This window comes from Ictalurus furcatus, chromosome 1 (genome assembly GCF_023375685.1).
Source record: "Ictalurus furcatus strain D&B chromosome 1, Billie_1.0, whole genome shotgun sequence".
In the NCBI taxonomy this organism is placed as follows: Eukaryota; Metazoa; Chordata; class Actinopteri; order Siluriformes; family Ictaluridae; genus Ictalurus; species Ictalurus furcatus.
In genome coordinates, this window is record NC_071255.1 from 9858858 (window position 1) to 9876815 (window position 17958).

Sequence of the window (17958 nt, forward strand, 5' to 3'; positions counted from 1 at the left end):
GATTGGCATGTCCAAAGTGTCCATAGTGTATGAATGGGTGTGTGAGTGTGTATATGATTGTGCCCTGCGATGGATTGGCACCCTGTCCAGGGTGTACCCGATGCTCCCTGGGATAGGCTCCAGGTTCCCTGTGACCCTGAAAAGGATAAGCGGTATTGAAGATGGATGAACTGTTATAAACAGGTGTCACTCAAGTGAATCAAATGATGTAGATAATGACTGAATCCTACTAGACTATATGGAGTCTGAGAATGAAGTAATAGCTTTAAACTCTACATAGAGCACTCTATCCAACAGGGACCCATTTCCTATTACTAATTGAAAACGCGCTCTCTCGTGGCTCCACCCACCACGCACGCTCGAGCCAATCATATTATCCTCCTTGGCGTCCGTAGGCGTGGCTAACCGCGTCGGTCTGTGAAAGGTAACAGGTTGTATCTGGCGAGCGGTTTACTCACTCAGGGCTGGATTTGTGTTATGGAAGCCGTCCTTGAATCGCATTTAATGACGGAGAACCCCAGAAGTGGACAGAAAACGCAGCACTGAGCGACTTGTAGACTTCACACCCCGACTGTAAGTGGGTAGGTGAACGCGTTTGGCGTTATTTATTCGCTAACCTGCTAGCTTGTTAGCTCTGCGGCTGTTTTAGTAGCCTATAAAGTACTAACTTAGTTTATTTAGCGCCGGAGAAACTGTCAACTAGTTAGTTTAGTAAATCTGACGCTTTTCGGGAATTTCTAGTTTATCCGCCTCGCTGTCTGGGTGACTCAGAGAGCAACTGTTTACAAACGTACTTTATTTTTTTTTTAGTGCTTTTATTAATTGTAACTCAATAACCCTAAATAGTTCAGCGGTATTTGTGGAGGAAATCGGGATTAACGTCTAGTTAAAGGACTCCTGTCTCTCTGGCGCAGTGATTTTGTTATTTAGGAGTGTTTTTCCTCTTAAACAGCTCTCTGTCTGGAGAGTTGAGGTAGTTATGTAGTCACAGGTGCACAAATCAGTCACACAGCTCCAACTCCACCTGCGCCTCTCGCAGGGAAACGGTTTCTGTGCATTGACTCGATCCCAAATCACCTTGTGTGGACTATAGATCTATAGTGCACTACGTGCGGTAGACACGCCATTCGTTCTAGTGTACCTAGATACTCAGGCGTTCAGGATTTGGGCACAGGCCACGCTAATGAAACATTCACCCATTTCAAGTGTTAAACGTTCATTCAGCGTTATCATTCAGCTGTTCTATAAGCGCAATTTCAACCCAAATACAGTTGTGTGTATAAGTTTGTACCCCCTTGTGGTTTGTTTTGGACGGAAGGGTGTTGTTAAATGTCCTAAACACTACACAACTTGATTTGTAAGTAGAAGTTCAGTTTATTATCAGGCTCAGATATCCATGTTGATATGTTGTTGTTAATATTTTAATGCTGCTCATTAGTGTCAAATGACTTGAAAGTGTCAACACATGGGTTTTATCCTGTTTACAGTATGCCCGGAGTTCAGGTTCACGCTGGTAAGTTTGTAATGAGCAAGTGGGAGTCTAAAAACAGCAAATCATCATAGCTAAAATTTAAGGAATTGAGATGACCTCAAGACCCTCCTGAAGGCTTAGTAGTGCCTACTCAGCGTGGCTCAAGGTCCCTTTCCAGAACCTTCACACTAACCGTCCCTCAGTGGTGGAATGAACTTCCAACCTCAATCCGGACCGCAGAGTCTGTCACTATCTTCCCAAAAAAAAAAAAAAAAAAACAGCTAAAGACCCGGCTCTTCTATGAGCACGTAACTAACCCCTAAAACGCCATCCCCACAATATTTATTTAAAAAAAAAAAAACTATTCTGGCTCTTTCAACTCTACTCTGTGTACTTTGCTTTTCTAGAACTCAATTAAAAGATCTTGTATGGTAGCACTACTTGTATTGTTCTCTGCTTGATATATCACTTTGCTTGTATTTCCTCATCTGTAAGTCGCTTTGGATAAAAGCGTCCGCTAATTGAATAAATGTAAACGTATGAGGGGGAAAAAAGATATCGAGGTGGTTGGGGATACCGTTCTCAGTATCGGGCGAAAACTGAAATTCAGACATGTATAATTGTGAAAATGGGGGAAAAGAAACACTGGAGGACTGCTAAAGAGCGGAGGAATAAAGTGTGTTTGTGGGGGACACCAGAGAGATTCAACACAGTAGGAGTCTCGGTGTAAAATCCCATTACACTTAGAAATATCACGAATTTATTCACGTCTTTACCGCTTAGGAACATATTTAATGTCTGTGCTGAAGGGTTTTTTTTTGTTAACTTCATAGTATGCAAATATATACACTCAGATTTTACTGTAAACACGTTAAACAATTTTAATAAGTCACTGAAATGATCGAGAGAGCCATGTGAGACTCCATGGGTATTGATTTTTTTTCTTCTATAGAGGTTTCTCTTGAAGAGTGAAACCGGTGACTCATTTCACAAGTATTTGGGAGTTTGTGCTATGGCTGAACTCCAGGTCTGATAAGTTGAGCTGTAATCCACAGGATGGTCTGTCTTATAGATGTAGATAGTCGTGGATTGGTGACTGTGGAATACACACTCGTACACAAACTCTGATCTGATTTTGGGACATTTCGCTTGTGGAACGTTTAGTCTTGGCATTTCGTGCCGTCTTGGTTATCGACCTGTAAATGCGCGGTGGCGTCGATTAGCGTTTCGATTTTTACGTTTTAAGATCCGCTCAATCTATCTATCTTTTCAGTAAGGCGCACCTTTCCTCACCTGAGTATGAATTGTTGTCAGAGAACTCTGAGATGCCAACTTTTCCCGGTATGTCTGGGTGTATGTGTGGGTCTGTGTTGTGTGAGCAACACAGGAATGCAGGTTCCTGAAAGAATGGCTGTCATTGTTGGTACGAGGCTATACGTTATGCTGTTTGGCAACACTAAAGCCTTCATTGTCATGCCAATGAGACACGATGTAAGAGCTGGAGCGAGAGGAAGAAATGCTGGTTTGTTCAAGACTGAAAGGAGGACAGAAGCTCAGGTGACTGAGAGAGCGTTTTGGAAAGAAATAAAGAATGCCGAGGGAGTTAAGCCCTAGCCTACGGGACGTGCGATGAAGCAATAAACACACACCTGCTACTCCTTAACCGTCCAAACTGTAGCCAAAAATGAAACTAGTGTTGTGTTTTTGTTTTTTTTAAGATGAACAGCTTCATAGACATTCAGTACGTTTACGTGGACAACAATATTCCGATATTAACCCGATTAAGACGATACTCTGATTAAGTAACTAGCATGTAAACAGCGATTATTGATGACCTTAATCCGACTAAAGTCATACGAAGTAAACACAAATCGAATTAAGATGTGGAGTACTCCTGTTTTAGTCGCGTTATCGACGCGTATTACAGACATGTACACACCTTAATCACACTATTAACATCGTGTGGGAGTTTTCACCGCATTTTGTGACTGGACACGTACACACACGGCAGCGCTCAACCGTTTTACGGCAAACAAGAGAGCAAAGCTGTGTCCGAAACCGTGTACTTGCATTCCGCAATATATATAGTCTGTGAAATACATGCATTTCAGCTACTATATAAAGTAAGTGTGTGGTTTGGGACGCAGCCCACGGCTTCAAGCGGTCGTCTGTTTGCACGTACAGCATGACGAATAACTAACTGCCCTCGAAGCTTTTGTAAAATTAAACACGAAACACCCAAAAGTGTATACGGTGACATAACGAAGACAAACTGTATGTCGATACGTGAAATCCTGGAGGGAACGTCGGACGGCGTGGCGCGGGGAAGTAATGATGTTTGCCGTTAATCAATCTACGTTCTATAACATGTAAAACGGGAACATGAAAGGAGTATTCTAAAAGCAACTCATGTAAACACCTTAATCAGAATATTGTCTTTATTGAGAATAAGGTCAATAATTAGATTACCGCTGTCCATGTAAACATAGTCAGTGTGTTTAGTTGAACTCCACTCTGATTAGTTAGCGCTATGCACTAAAATGATGTACTCTTCTTGTGAAGAAAATAAATACATACTTTTGAGTGTGTAGCAAAAAGGAGTATGCAAGTACTGGTCCTACTGACATGTAAATACTGACACGTCATGTAAAATAGAACTGTGGCTAGTGCTTAACGTTTTAAGTTCTTGTGCTTAAATACTGAAGACGCATCACCGATGTTGCACTCGTCCACCATGTTTGCCGGTTTAATTCGGTGAAGCGTCTGACACAAAACTCCTCAATCACGCAAGGAGTTGTGGGCGATATTGGCTGAACGTGTCCACAGGTCCACACTTCGCAAATCTTTCGGGAATAGTAGACCATCCGGGTACCTCCGCGATACTCATTTCAGCATGCTATGATTTGGGACACACTAATTAGTCTGTGAATTGAGACACAGCATGTGTTTCATTATGCTGTGCCTTGACTAGTGTTTATGATGCTTGTGATTATTAGCATTTACTAAAAAGTCCATGTGTAGTTGGAGTCCTGTTTGTTTTTCTTACGCTTTCGGTTCCTTTACCAGCTCTTGTAGTATGACTAAGCCGAACGTCACTTTGGATAAAGGCATCTGCCAACGAAATAAGGCAAAGACATCAAGTGTAAATGTCTGCCAGCTAATTGTTGCTCTTGCGCCGCCATAAATGTGCTCGGTAGGAGAGATGCTAATAACGATGCCTTGGCCATCCACATCCCGTTACAGTTTTAAGACAAGCTTGATGGATAAAAATTGAGGGAGTTGGAACTGGAAAGTTAGTTCCCAAGTCACCACGTTTTTGGACCAGTCACCTGGTGTCCCTTAGATGTAGCTAGTCTAGTTTAAAAATTTATATATATATATATATATATATATATATATATATATATATATATATATATATATATATAAAAAACTCATTTAAAATGCAAAAATGAGTCAGTTTAAGCAAGTGTAGTCCCACCCACACTGTGTTCATTAATAATGTTTGGAGTATTTGGTTAAGAGTTGACTTTGTTTATAGTATTTAAATGAAGTGTGAAATATGCGTTCTAAGCAGACTTTTATTTAAGACTGTAACGATTACGAAGACCGTAGTCTGAATCCATTGAAGCACTGCAGAGTTTTGCTTGTGTTTCCTCATTTGTAAGTCGCTTTGGGTAAAAGCGTCTGCTGAATGAATAAATGTAAATGTTTAGTAGTTCTCCCCGTTGGACATGATTTAACTCCTCAGCTAATTTCTAAGGGCAAAGTCAGTGCTGTTTCGTAGTCCCGAACACCTGGGATGACGACAGATCCTTTAATATAAATGTAACCCATAATGTTTTTTTTTTTTAAAGAAAATCTAGCCTGTACGTAACATCAGTGCTGCAAATCTTCAAATGTATATAATTTCAGTTGTTCAGACCAATTTTGCTTTTGGTATTTAAAGTTTATGTGAGGGCCAAGCTTTGGCAGTCTGTTTGGTATGAAACATTAGAATTAGAATCTCGTCGTATGCATTAAGATAATTAAGATAATTAAGATAATTACAGATAATCACACCGCCTTTTTTAGCTTTTGAAAACTTGGCAGAAATGAGAGTTCTCTGGTGTGATGAGCCCAAAACGTTTTGGCTTTGGCACACATTTGGTGAAAGCCCTGCTAATTACACTGAGAACACCATCAGTGAAGCATGGTTGTGGTAGCATTATGCTGTGAAGATGCAGGGACTGGGAAGAGGCTTGAGGACAGGCTGGATGGAACCAAATACAGGGCCATGATAGAAAAAAAACAACCCAGTTCTAGACTGCAAGAGACTTGAATACTTAAGGCACTGTGTGCCCAAGTAAAAAGATTTCCTGTCTAGAAGTTACTATAAGGAGTAAGTATTGAGGAGTTTTCCAAAGCACCCTAGCAACAGTTGCTATTTGGTTTAATTTCCCCTCTCAAAATGATATTGTTAAACGCTCCAAAGCTCTTGGAATTTGAAAATCTCAGCTTTGTCTCCGCGCTTGTTGTTGTTATTATTATAATGCCCACTCTTATGGCATTTAACATCCAAGCTTACCATGTATTTCATGATCGACAACAAGGTCTAGTCAGGAACAAAACGTGAAATGATTACATGAACGGGAATAATTCTTCAGTGGTTGAAATGTGTGTTCATGCTGTGATCCTACTCTAATGATGCCACTCTAATGAGAGAGTTTACACCAGTGCTGCGTGCAGGCAGTGTGATGGTGTGTGTGTTTACACGCAGATGGTGATTAACATACACGCACTGACGAATCAGACAGCCCAGCATATTCGCAACTTTGATTTCCATAGTAAGGTTGACGTTTGCATGCGATAGCCATTATACATTTGCATTTTATCACACTAGTGCAAACACGGTCTAGCTTCTTATGAGGGCAATCTAGTACAGGTGTCTTCGGCACTTATTTGAAAAGGTGCGTATTCTTAGTCGGATACGATGTACCGTTTGAAAACATGCCTTTATATCGTTTCTGGAGGAGAGGAAGCCCATATGAAGGAAAGAAGCTGCATAAGAGATCACGTTATGTATAGAAGAACTTGATATGCCTATCTATACCGTGTCAGTAAGTGCTTTGATTAAAGTAGACACACGTGATACGACGATAATGATATTATGCTATATTGTAGTGTTATATACTTGCATAACAATTATTTAATTTCACAAAGGGTAGTTCCCCACCTACTTTCCATTCCAGGAAGCTTTCTTTTTCCCATGAGGTTTACTTCTATTATGTAGTTCAAAGACTAGTCCTAGTTCCTGTTAGAGAATTCGAGACTAGACGAATGCTAGCGGACGAGACCGGGCTCAATAGCAGAGCAGACAGAGCAGTCAGTGTTCTTATGCTATCCACTGGGTTTTCTGCCCCACTTCACTGTAATAAAGATATGAGATGGTGCTCTTGGCCTCCACCATTACCCCACACTCTTCCCCACTGGGATCGTCTATTCGCTGTAAGTGCTGAATACGGTCAGTGTTTGCTCATGCACTGACACACAGCGAGGAAGTGAACAGACCATGAATAAGTTTTGGCGATGGTCTTTGGCCTGGTTTCTGGTTTGGCATCGACACGTTGTTGCACTGAGAAATTTCCTGTCATGTTTAGGTTGTTCACATCTGCCGTCGTTGAAATAAATATATACGTGTTTGAAATGAATATGTAATGTTCATACGTTTATATTTATTGCGTCTGGCAGGTGCCCTAATCCAAAGCGACTTACATTTATCTCATTAAAAAACAAAAAAGAAGCTGAGCAGTTGAGCGTTAATGGTAAAGGGCCCAGCAGTGGCAGCTTGGTACTGCTGGGATTTGAACTCGCGACCTTCTGGTCAGAAGTCCAACGTCTTAACCAACACCTCCTTTTTATTCATAGTAAGCAGTGTAGTAACATTCTGTATCAATGCAAAGTCATTCAGACTTTTATACATAGGTTTTTTAAATGTATTATTATTTTGCATATACTAGCATTTTTCCGACTGAGCGGAAAAAAAAAAATAGAGCGGGTTGTCCACTAATCGTAGGGTTGGCGGTTCGATTCCCGGCCCGCGTGACTCCACATGCCGAAGTGTCCTTGGGCAAGACGTTGAACCCCAAGTTTCTCCCGAAGGCAAGCTAGCGCCTTGCATGGCAGCTCTTCTACTATTGGTGTGTGAATGGGTGAATGAGAACCAATGGAAAGTGTTTTGGAACCGCTGAGGTTAAAAAAAAGCACCATTTAAGTGCAGACCATTTACCATATTAAGCACTCAGGGGCATCATGTAGCATGTTCTTTAGCTTTGTTTGTTAGTCGCAGACATGTGCTCCGAATTTTGTTTAAGATGCTATGCCGTTTTATAAGTATCTTTTAAAAAAAAAAAAGTATATATTAAATGTTGAGATGCAGATTTCTCAGCCGATACCAATAACCGATTATTCAGTGATATCGGCCGATACTGATATTTCTGCCTTTTATGCCTTCTTTTAAACTAATAATAACTAATTTAAAAGAATTCTGAAAGAAATGCAAATAAAAACTTTATTCCCTCCATTTCAACAAGTTGTTTCACAGTAACTGGTCTCATAAACAGAAAACCCATCACTCTAATTAACATTAACACATGAACTAAATTCTGAAGATTAAAGTAAGATTTCTTAACTTATTGAATGTTATTAATTCATATTAACATTGACTGAAATCTAAAAAACCTCCTGTTAGTCTCACATTCACTCCCCACAAACAAAACATTCTACTTCATCACTGAACATCAAACTGCTAATATATCAACTTTTTTTATATATAAACATTAACTGGAGATGAAATATACTACTCTACAAATATTTTTGTGTAATATATTACACCTTTTTTTTTTTTTCCTTTGTCAACTCGTCTTCATTTAAATCTTTTAATGGTGTACTGGCGCTTTAATTCAGGTTTGGGGGGTGAATTAGACTCGACGCTGAAACTCCCGCTTCACTGCTGCAGCGTCTGGTGTAAAATTTTTAGCGGTGCAGAGTTTACAAACTGCAGCTTTGTAGTCATTTCACTCAAGAGACATCATCTTTACACACAACACTAAATCGATGCGTTTTCCCGCCCTCTTTTGATTGACAGGGCCTGATGTTTGTAAACCGATAGCGTGGAAAAATAGCCTTTATCAGCCGATACATAGGTGCATCTGTAATTAAACGTATATGCTCCAGGAGCGGCTGAGCCCGTGTTAACAAGCTGGGATATGCAGAGAAAGAGAATTTCACTTACTGTAATGTGTATATGACAAACAAAGGCATCTTTTGAAAGAGAGTGCAAGGACTGTATCAGCCTGATGATGGGGGGGGGGAATTGGGCCACCTCGACTCACAAGAAATGTGTAGACACTCGCACGCTCACGTCACTGCTCCACATTCGCGAATACCTTCATCTGTTTCATGGCGCCTTGCTCTCATTTTTAATGACCACTCTCACCGATACTGCTCTGCATACTCAGGATGACTGCCCTCGCACCGTCTATTATAGAAATGATTTAGATGCCGTAAGATTTAAGGTGACTCGTATTGTATTGTATTGTAGCACCTCTTGACATTTTCGCAGCTCAAAGTTAGCAGGCTGCTCGTTAACCCGTGAAATACAGCGGGGTCCAAAAGTCTGCACGCACTAGTGAAAATGCTTCTGTCCGTCATCCTTTTTCAAAGTAACACACCGGGTTTTTCATTACAAATGATCTCATCAGCAACAACTTGAGTGGAAAAGTAGAATGCTATAAATGTTTACTTGAATTTCAGAGCTTCTTAGTATTCGTTACGTCCCCTTTTTGCTTTGATGACTGCTGTGGTCTCAGGCTTTTGGACCCCGCTGTGCATCCTGCTCATTAGTGTCGACCCACCGTGTGGTGAAGTTCACTGGGATTATATCGCATGGTATCCCCCGGTATCAAATGTTATCGAGGCACTCGTACTTTTTCCCGTGGCTGTTGCATTTGGGTTCGGTGTGGAGTTGAGATGACGCTCCCCAGCAAGACTGCATCAGTAGTTTCTAATCTAAATGAAGACTATTGGATAAAAACATTCTTGCTGTAGATTTGGGTGCCAGCAGGCAAGTGCTGGAATAAACCGTTTCAGTAGCAAAGTTCACTGGCAGCTGAATCACCTAGAATGCAGTGACGTATTTTTCAGATTTACACCTTCCCTAAGAAGTTTAAAAAAAAGGGTTAGGGTTTCCAGGAACACCGTTAGTATTTCCAAATCGTATTAAAGCTCCAGCCTAAGTGGATTTTGTGCTGAATCAATTATTAATTGGATGTGTAAAATGAAAAAATATCAGATTCACCAACAGCCCAGATCCTAGAGTACACGTTGTGGCCATGTTTGAGACCGAAAGTCCAACTCTTGTGCAGTTGGGTGACAGAAGAAACGATCCACTTCATGAATCCGTCGCGATTCGTACGGATGGCAGTTCAGCAGTGTCTATCAGTTGTTTACGATACCACACTGCGTGTGCTAAAACGGTGTTTAAAAGTTCAGGGTGTTCAGGGAAAAACGAAAATAGGCCACGGTCATTTCTGCAGCGTAGCAGCATTTATTTACAGTGTTTGCTGAACACAACTCCCTTCCCCCCACCCCCTATTTATCTCCTGAGTTGTTCTCTTCTGATAAGCTATTGCAACACTTCAGCTTTGTCATTAGGATTTTTTTTTTTCCCCTTACTAAATGGATTTTTATTACCAGTTAATCCTATTTTAAGTAACTGCGCATATGACCGTATACACCCACGGTTTCACCCATCTGACTGTAATATGTGTACATTTTAAGAGGAATTCAGTCACGTTGTGCACGGAAGGGATTCCGGATGGGTTTTGACGTTGGTTAGTAAACTTGGTGAAGTGTAATAATCGCATCTCTTCGACGTGTGCGAATGCAGTGCGGTGTATATATTATGCCGTTTTTTCCGCTTTCAAGAGTTGTACAAATGCCAATACTATATTTTTTATTTATTTATTTATTTTGAATTCACTTTGGACAAGTTTTTCATTTTGTGTGTAGCTGCGTTTAAACATTGTCACTGGCAGCGGCGAAAGCAGCTCGATGCTGTAACTGTATTGCGCGCTACTTGTTCCGGTTCGCACCACACGCATTGGCCAAGGTGCGATATGGTCGATGGCAACAAGGTTTTTACTACATGGCATAGGCGTGACTTAGTGTGGTGGTGTGGTTGCTGTGGAATTCTGATATTCTGATGAAACAGCCCAATCTTGATATCGGCTGTAACACTTCTCAAAACGAAGTTGCACCCATGCTAGGCTTTAGTATGCTAGGCTTTAGTGTGCCCGGATGAAAGGCGACCTTTTCGGCATGAAGAACACTTCCTTCTGAACAAGCGAGCAAAATATTTCCAAGTTCAGTGCAAATTGTGTCGTGTACCTCTCCAGCATCCCCGCCAAACATTAACATACGAAAGGCAGTCACAGTAGGATAGCGTAGCCGTCAGCGACACTCCGCATGTAAAATCCAACCAGGAATTCTTGTGAAATTACACGCATCACCGTATACGTCCACTGTTCCCCCGTCACCTGGTTTTTGTTCTTTTTTTTTTTTCCTTTGCATCCGAGTTATGTGACGTTAAGCTGGAGTTCACAGGGACCACGTTTTCCCAGATACGATCGTTATTATGCAGCGCCTGCTATACATACAGTAATAGTCACCTCGCGGTCAAACATAAGGAGAGAAAACAAAGACGCTAGCCAAACTCAAATAAATAATCTAATTTACACGTGACGAGAGGACAGAACACCACAGAATTGTTGTCCTTATTCTGTATTATTGTACTTTTCAGTAAGCAAAACCTGGGACTGGGCTGCACACTGGAGCTTTTATTTACCCAGTGCTCTAGCTAATTCATTTGTCTCTTGTTTTCTTTTTTTTTTTTTTCTTTCTTTCTTTCTTTTCTTTCCGTTCCTGTGGGCAGGAGTTGAAGTGGTTTGTGTGTGCTTCCCCAGGAATTTATTTCTCTGTGACTAAATACTTCACTTGTAGCCAATGAGTATCGGATTTCTGCTTTGGGTTTCTCTACCGTAGCAGTGAGACATGGCTGGTTCACAAAAATAGACATATTTGATGTATTAATAGTCCGAGGTTGTCGCTTTAGCCATTTTGCTGATCCAGAATAAAGACTGAGCCAGTTTTTTATTTTTTATTTTATTTTATTCTATTTTTTTTAAATTACACTGTACTACTTAGCTGTAACTCTCCTGCTGAATGGTCACATGAGAGTGAGACCTTTTTAACTGCACTGGCTGCCAACTCCACTGCTCCACTTTCTTTTACTATAGTCAACTTAATGCGCACACACACACACACACACACGCGCGCAGATGTATTCTGGCTCTCTCTGAAATCAGTAGAGAATAGATATGGTAAAGGAGGTATGGTGTATACAGGACATTAGAAGACACTGTGTGATTTGTTGCTGTATGCATATTAAAGAGGAAGTCATTTTGAGTGTGTGTGTGTGTGTGTGTGTGGAATAAAGAGAGGAACAAGGGGAGGTGTGTCTGGACTAAACAGGTGGTTGCTCTTTTTATCACCACAGTGAACTTTGATAAGACTAGAGAGCTAGTTCTCTAGTGTTTTTCATTTTCTTTGGGGTTTGTTCACGTTATTTATTTATTTATTTATTTATTTATTTATTTGCTAATGTGTTCATAATGATAATCATTTGAGTAATAGGGTGCAGTACAGATGTCGCAATCTGTTTCAAGTCTTCTACGTTTCCATGGCACACTGTAAAATCACTTCCTTTCCGAAACATCACTTCTGTTCTGCTGGAATGCGACTAGTCACGTTATAATAACACAATCAAAAGCAGTCAGATGCCATGGCATGTCAAAACCGCCGAATCCAGTCGGAATAAAGAGACGCACCCGCCCCGTAGTCTCAACAAAGTCGACGTGCTGACGGATTATAACGTCAGACAGACACACCCTTTGCACTTTAATCTCGCCAACCTCACAGCAAGGAGGCGCGAGCGACGTCGAAGGAAGGGCTATATTTGTAATCTACTGCGATTTATATACCGTCCCTTCCAGAACTATTGGAACGGCGAGGGAAATTCATTCGTTTGTTTGTTTTATACATCCAAGACATTTGGGTTTGAGTTTAAAAGATGGGTTTCGGATGAGGGTTTAGGATTTCAGCGTTAATTTCCTGGTATTTACATCTAGATGTGTTTAAAGGGCGTAAAACACAGAAGCTTTTGTATCAGACAACCCAAGTTTTAGACGAGAAAGCGTATAGAAACAAGTCTATTAAATGAAATGAAAGTAAATAACAGTTAATATTTGGTTGCATATGTCTTGCTTGCAATAACTGCATGAAGCCTGAGACTCACTGACGTCACCAGATTGTTGGTTTCTTCTTTTGTGACTCTTTTCCAGGCTTTTGATTCGCCTGTTGCACAGTACACCAGTGGTTCCTGTCTTTTCCAGGACATTCTAAACTGTTTGCGCGATGCCTCCGATTTATTCCCCCCCCCTCCTTTTCTCAGCTTCAAAATGGCTTGCGTTTCTCCCATAGGCAGCTCTCGGATCTTCACGTAGGTTTATCCTTTTTAACAGCAAATGCAGTCTTCACAGGTGAAACCGAAGGCTAAACCCAAAAGTACATGTTCAGAGCCATTTATTTTGTTTTAAGCAGTCAAGCGAACAGGACACACCTGGGTAACAAGAAACACCTGTCAGCCACGCGCTCCGATATTTTCGCTCGCCTACAAATCGGGTGGTCTGATGCAACGTGTGCTATATGTCGTTTCTACATATAAATACCAGGAAATAAAAGCTTCAGTTCGAAACGATCGTCTCGTGTTCGCCTTTTGAGCTCAAACCCAAATGTCTTTACTCTTCAGCAGAAACAAATGAACTGGCCTTGCTGTTCCAATAGTTTTGGAAGGGACTGTATGATTCAGGGTGGAGCTGCTGTTCAACACTGGCTTTGTCTATGTAGCCTAATGTATAATTTGAGAAGTGTGTTTTAAACACTTGTATCCAGTTGCTGCACACACAACTATTATATTGTCTGTTGCTGTGATCAACTCTCTCCCCAAGTCTAACTATTGGCTCTTTATACGTACTCATTACGAGCCGTCGTAATGTTTAGTTCACGTGTAAAGTGTAGGTTGTGTTTTAAGCCATGCTTACGGTGAACTCGGGTTACCCTTGCCTATGCTGTAAGGCTGTAGTTCTACTAGAAGCCACTGTGTCTTGTACATTTGTTTTGTCCATCCTGTAGCCCGTATGCACACTGTGTCTGAATGCAGCTTGCTATACCCTGTGTTGACTGTTCTGTGGCTAACCTTCATGTGTGTACTCTAGTAACACAGCAAGTCAATGTGCCAAACCACGTTAATCCCCTGAGAACACTTCAAAGCTCCAGTTACACAAACCATAGGGTTTTGTTTGTTTTTTTTTTTTTATAAATACTTTTTATACGACAGGGCATAAGCTGCTAAAAGAAACAATAAGTGCTAGATTAGAATATTTAGCTGTAACCTTTTTGTAAAAATCGTAACCGGGTATAAATGACTAGTTCGCTACAAAGATCCAGTGTGATCTCTGCAGATTTATACTAGTGAGTGAGTGCATTTGTACATGCAGTAGTAGTAAGGAAACGTGCTACAGAAAACACACTGCCGACTCAGCAAACGACTTTATCCCTAGTGGAAGGTTTTAGATTGGACAGGTTTATCACCAGACATTTGCATTTCACCTCCTGAAGAGGAGACTAAAGGGAGAAATCCCCCCCCCCCCCAAAAAAAAAAAAAAACACGGATATGAGGATGTGGTGAAAGCTTGGAAAAACATCAAAAGGATGAAACCAACGATTTGGTGATGAGTCGCAGGCTTGATGCAGTTATTACTAGCAAATATTAAATGTTCTTTACTTCTACACTTATCTGTTCCTATACTTGTGCTCGCCTAAACATCGGGTGGTCTGATGCAAACGGTTCCACGTTTTAAGCTGTTTAAGACATCTATATGTAAATACCAGGAAATAAAAGCTGTGATCGTAAACTCTCGTCTCGTATCCATCTTTCGATCTCAAACCCAAATGTCTTTGGTGTATAGCGCAAACAAGTGAATTGGCCTATACGAGGGGACTGTATCAAAATATCTAATAATGGTAAAAAAAAAAAAAAAAAATATTGACTCATGGGTAATGGGTAACATTGCAGGGTCACAGCTCCAAAGTCCTCCGGTCAGTCCTGAGCTCAGGTTGCGGTCTGTGTCGAGTTTCACACGTTCGTCTTGCGTCCTTGTGGGTTCTCCAGAAAGTTCTCCTCATTCCTTTCACCTCTGGAAACATCTGGCAGTTGATGAATGAATTGATTGATGAACTTTTTCCCCTCCTTGTCTGTTCCAGCATGTCTGCATCAGCCTCGGGTAGAAAAACCCCAGTGGATTACGGGGTTCAGATCCGCTTCATAAATGACCTGCATGATACAGGAGGTGGAGGCGGAGGTGGGGGGCGTCGAGACGGCTCGGGGAAATCCTCGTCCCGCTACGGCGTGGCTGTCAGGGTGCAGGGCATCGCAGGCCAGCCGTATGTAGTGCTCAAGGATGGAAAGAAGGGAGACTCTTATGGAGTGCAGCTCCGAACCCCAAGTTACAACAGCTTACCCAGGTAAGGCACTCAAAAAACGGTGTACACTTTCTCCATCAAAACGTACACACACAAGTCAAAAAAATCCCCACGTCTGCATTTTAACACTTAACTTTGCACTTAAACAAGCGAGCTGGGTTCAGATAGGCTATCCTAGGAATCAAGTGAGCCAGGCTAATGAAGAACACAGTGCTGACCCGAGAAGCTGAACGTTCTGTTCACTTTATAAGCCACTTGTGCATTTGCAATCTTTAATAAGCATGACTACAAAAAAAATTATACTACAATGCTTTGGAAATCTGATTGGTCAGAAGGCGTTGATCAATTGTCTAGCACTGTTCTGACTGGAGCGCAGCTGCAAATCAGACGTGTGTGTGTGGATTAATGCGCTTGTTTAAAAATATTATTGTCTCTATAGTAACTGCTCATTCACAGGAACTTGTATGGCTCCACATAGTTTAAGGGTAATAATAAATGGATTAAAATAAGCCATAAGTTTATTGGAGTGTCTGATGTCTGCGCTGTAGTGGTCAGTAAGTCCACCCCCCCCACCCCACAGGAGAGTCTTCAGGACTCTGGTATCCTGCGTTTACTTCCAGAGAGAAGGGGGGGGGGTAGACTGATTAATGAACAAATGTTTACAGCTGCTATAATGACTGAGATAATAGGAATTAACTTCCACAACATCTTAAGCTGTAGAAAACATTTAGCTGGTAATATAGACGCATATTAATGTTCTTATAGTTGTGTGTAGCTTATCGTGCTGTAATGTTTATCTGACCCCTTAGGAGGCGGGAGGATGGCACAGAGGATGGTCAGTATCTTTCTACCCCAGACGGCAGCGTGTTGCGGCGCGCTCAGTCTCACGGCTCTCTGCTGGACCGAGAGAGCGACTACGACAACCCCGTAAACGAGTTTAGGCGCCCTAACGGAGACGGACGCTCTGGCAGCTACGGCAACTTGGACAGCGGGATCGGCGTCGGGACGGAAAGGAACCGGTGGGGTGGCTCCCACCAAGCAGGGCTGAACGGCTCTTTAGAGAATGAAAATCGGAGGGCAGTAAACAACTACTACGAATCTTCTTCCGACGCTGTTAAGCCTCCGCCTGACCGACGCGCCAGACCTGGAGGAAGCAATTCCGCTGGGCAAGCCGGCGTTGTCGGAGGCTCCTCCAGGGGGCGCGCTCCTGGTGTCAAGGCAGGAAACGGGCCTAATGCTTCAACTGCCGTCCTTTCCTCTGCTCAGTTGGTGCCTTCAGATGAATACGCTCCTCCACCAACGTCCTCACCTGCTTCAGGTTACAACAGACCGAGCCGAACCTCCGGCTCTATGGCCAAGGTTGCAGTCGCGCCTTCCTCAGGTTTAAGTAACGAGTGGTCAGCAGTAGATGCACATGTGAGTGATATCTCTCTCTCTAACAAGATCGATTATCAATCAGGGTATAATTTGGTTTACATTGCTTTACCCTTTACAGAGCATTGATTTGATTTGAGCTGGGGGAACTGTGCAACCGTTCGATCATGCTAACTAGGACGAAGTCTGCAAAACACTGCTTCATGTTTGTACATATTTTCGTGTTCGTTCATTGTACATCTTGATCTCTAATATCTACACCACATCTAGAGATCCTTATAAGTCGTAGTCACGTATGTTAATACCTAATACTCGTATTTTGGCATCGAATTATAACGCCAGCGTCAAGTAGGCTAATGTAATGAACGTAACAATGCAGCTTATAAATGGTACACCAGGCGAAGCACGGAGAAAGAATAACTGCAGTCTTTCACGTAGACACTTCAGGCTTGAGATGCAAATACGACGGACCACGGTCCAGCTCCCTTCTCTGGCCTCCGTAGTTCAGAAGTGTCTCTCAGTGCCAGGTAGCAGTGCTGACAGTGAACAGCTGTTTATCAGACTGTTCTTAATAGGAAAAGAAACAGACTCGCATGTGAAGGAGAGAGACACTTCTTTCTCTTTACAGTCGCCCAGCCAATGTACATAAATTAGATTCACTAATTAGCCATTAAGCAATAGAGGGTACGCACGTGACATCACGGTAGCCGGAAGTCGTCGCGGTCAGCATTAGTGTACAGCGTGAATTCCGCAAAAACACAAAAACGCATCTGAAATGGGGGAAAAAGCTTTTGTGAGATCGACTGTGCTAACAGATTCAACAAGAATTCAGAGCTGTCTTTTTACAGAGTGCTAAAAATCCATTCACTCCCCTTTTTATATTTATTTATTAGTTTTTTTTACTAAATGGAGCAGTGTAAGTGCGAGTTCTTTTGGCACGTAGTATCCATGTTGTACAATGAATAATTTGTTACATATTTCTTTTTAAACGCTGCCGGTTTCCATTGATGAATAACCGGGGGCTCGTTCATTCTCTGACTGGGTTTGACCTTCGCAAATATATAACGTTAGTAAGCGGAAGCAGCGCTAGCTACATATAAACTAGAACTAGCTAGCTTACGGGTTGCCAGATAAAATTATAGAATAAAATACAAATATTTGTATATACCGGTCCACATGCAACCAGAAGGTGTATTTGTGTTTGTCACTTTAATTTCCCCAAAACTCCCTCCTTGAAGTAGGACTAAGTGTCGAGGCTTTTGTATACCTTCAGGCTTTGCTTAGTGTATTTCCTCGGCGTCGAAATTAGGTACGTATAAATGTGGACAAAACCGATTTCTAGCCACATGCCAGTGTCCATGGAGCACGGGTTCTTGGGCAAGTTGTAAGAGTCACTGTCGAGTTCAACTGCCTTTAATTTAAGCTGATAATTATTAGTTATTCTAGCGTTTTCGCAGCTTCCCCTATTGAAA

The 17958-nt window shown here is 41.8% G+C and overlaps 1 protein-coding gene across 2 annotated transcripts in view; it reads left to right on the forward strand.

Annotated features, from left to right (window-relative positions):
• The first annotated feature begins 213 nt into the window (after positions 1-213).
• LOC128607322 (cingulin) overlaps positions 214-17958 on the forward strand; it is a 38287-nt gene continuing 20542 nt past the window's right edge. Inside the window, exons 1-3 of one of the 2 annotated variants that reach the window (XM_053624060.1) lie at positions 214-581; positions 14894-15154; positions 15922-16528. In XM_053624060.1, coding sequence (XP_053480035.1) covers positions 14895-15154; positions 15922-16528 — 867 coding nt within the window. In that variant the 5' untranslated portion in view covers positions 214-581; position 14894. The remainder of the gene's footprint in view (positions 582-14893; positions 15155-15921; positions 16529-17958) is intronic. The other variant, XM_053624068.1, reaches the window with a different exon arrangement.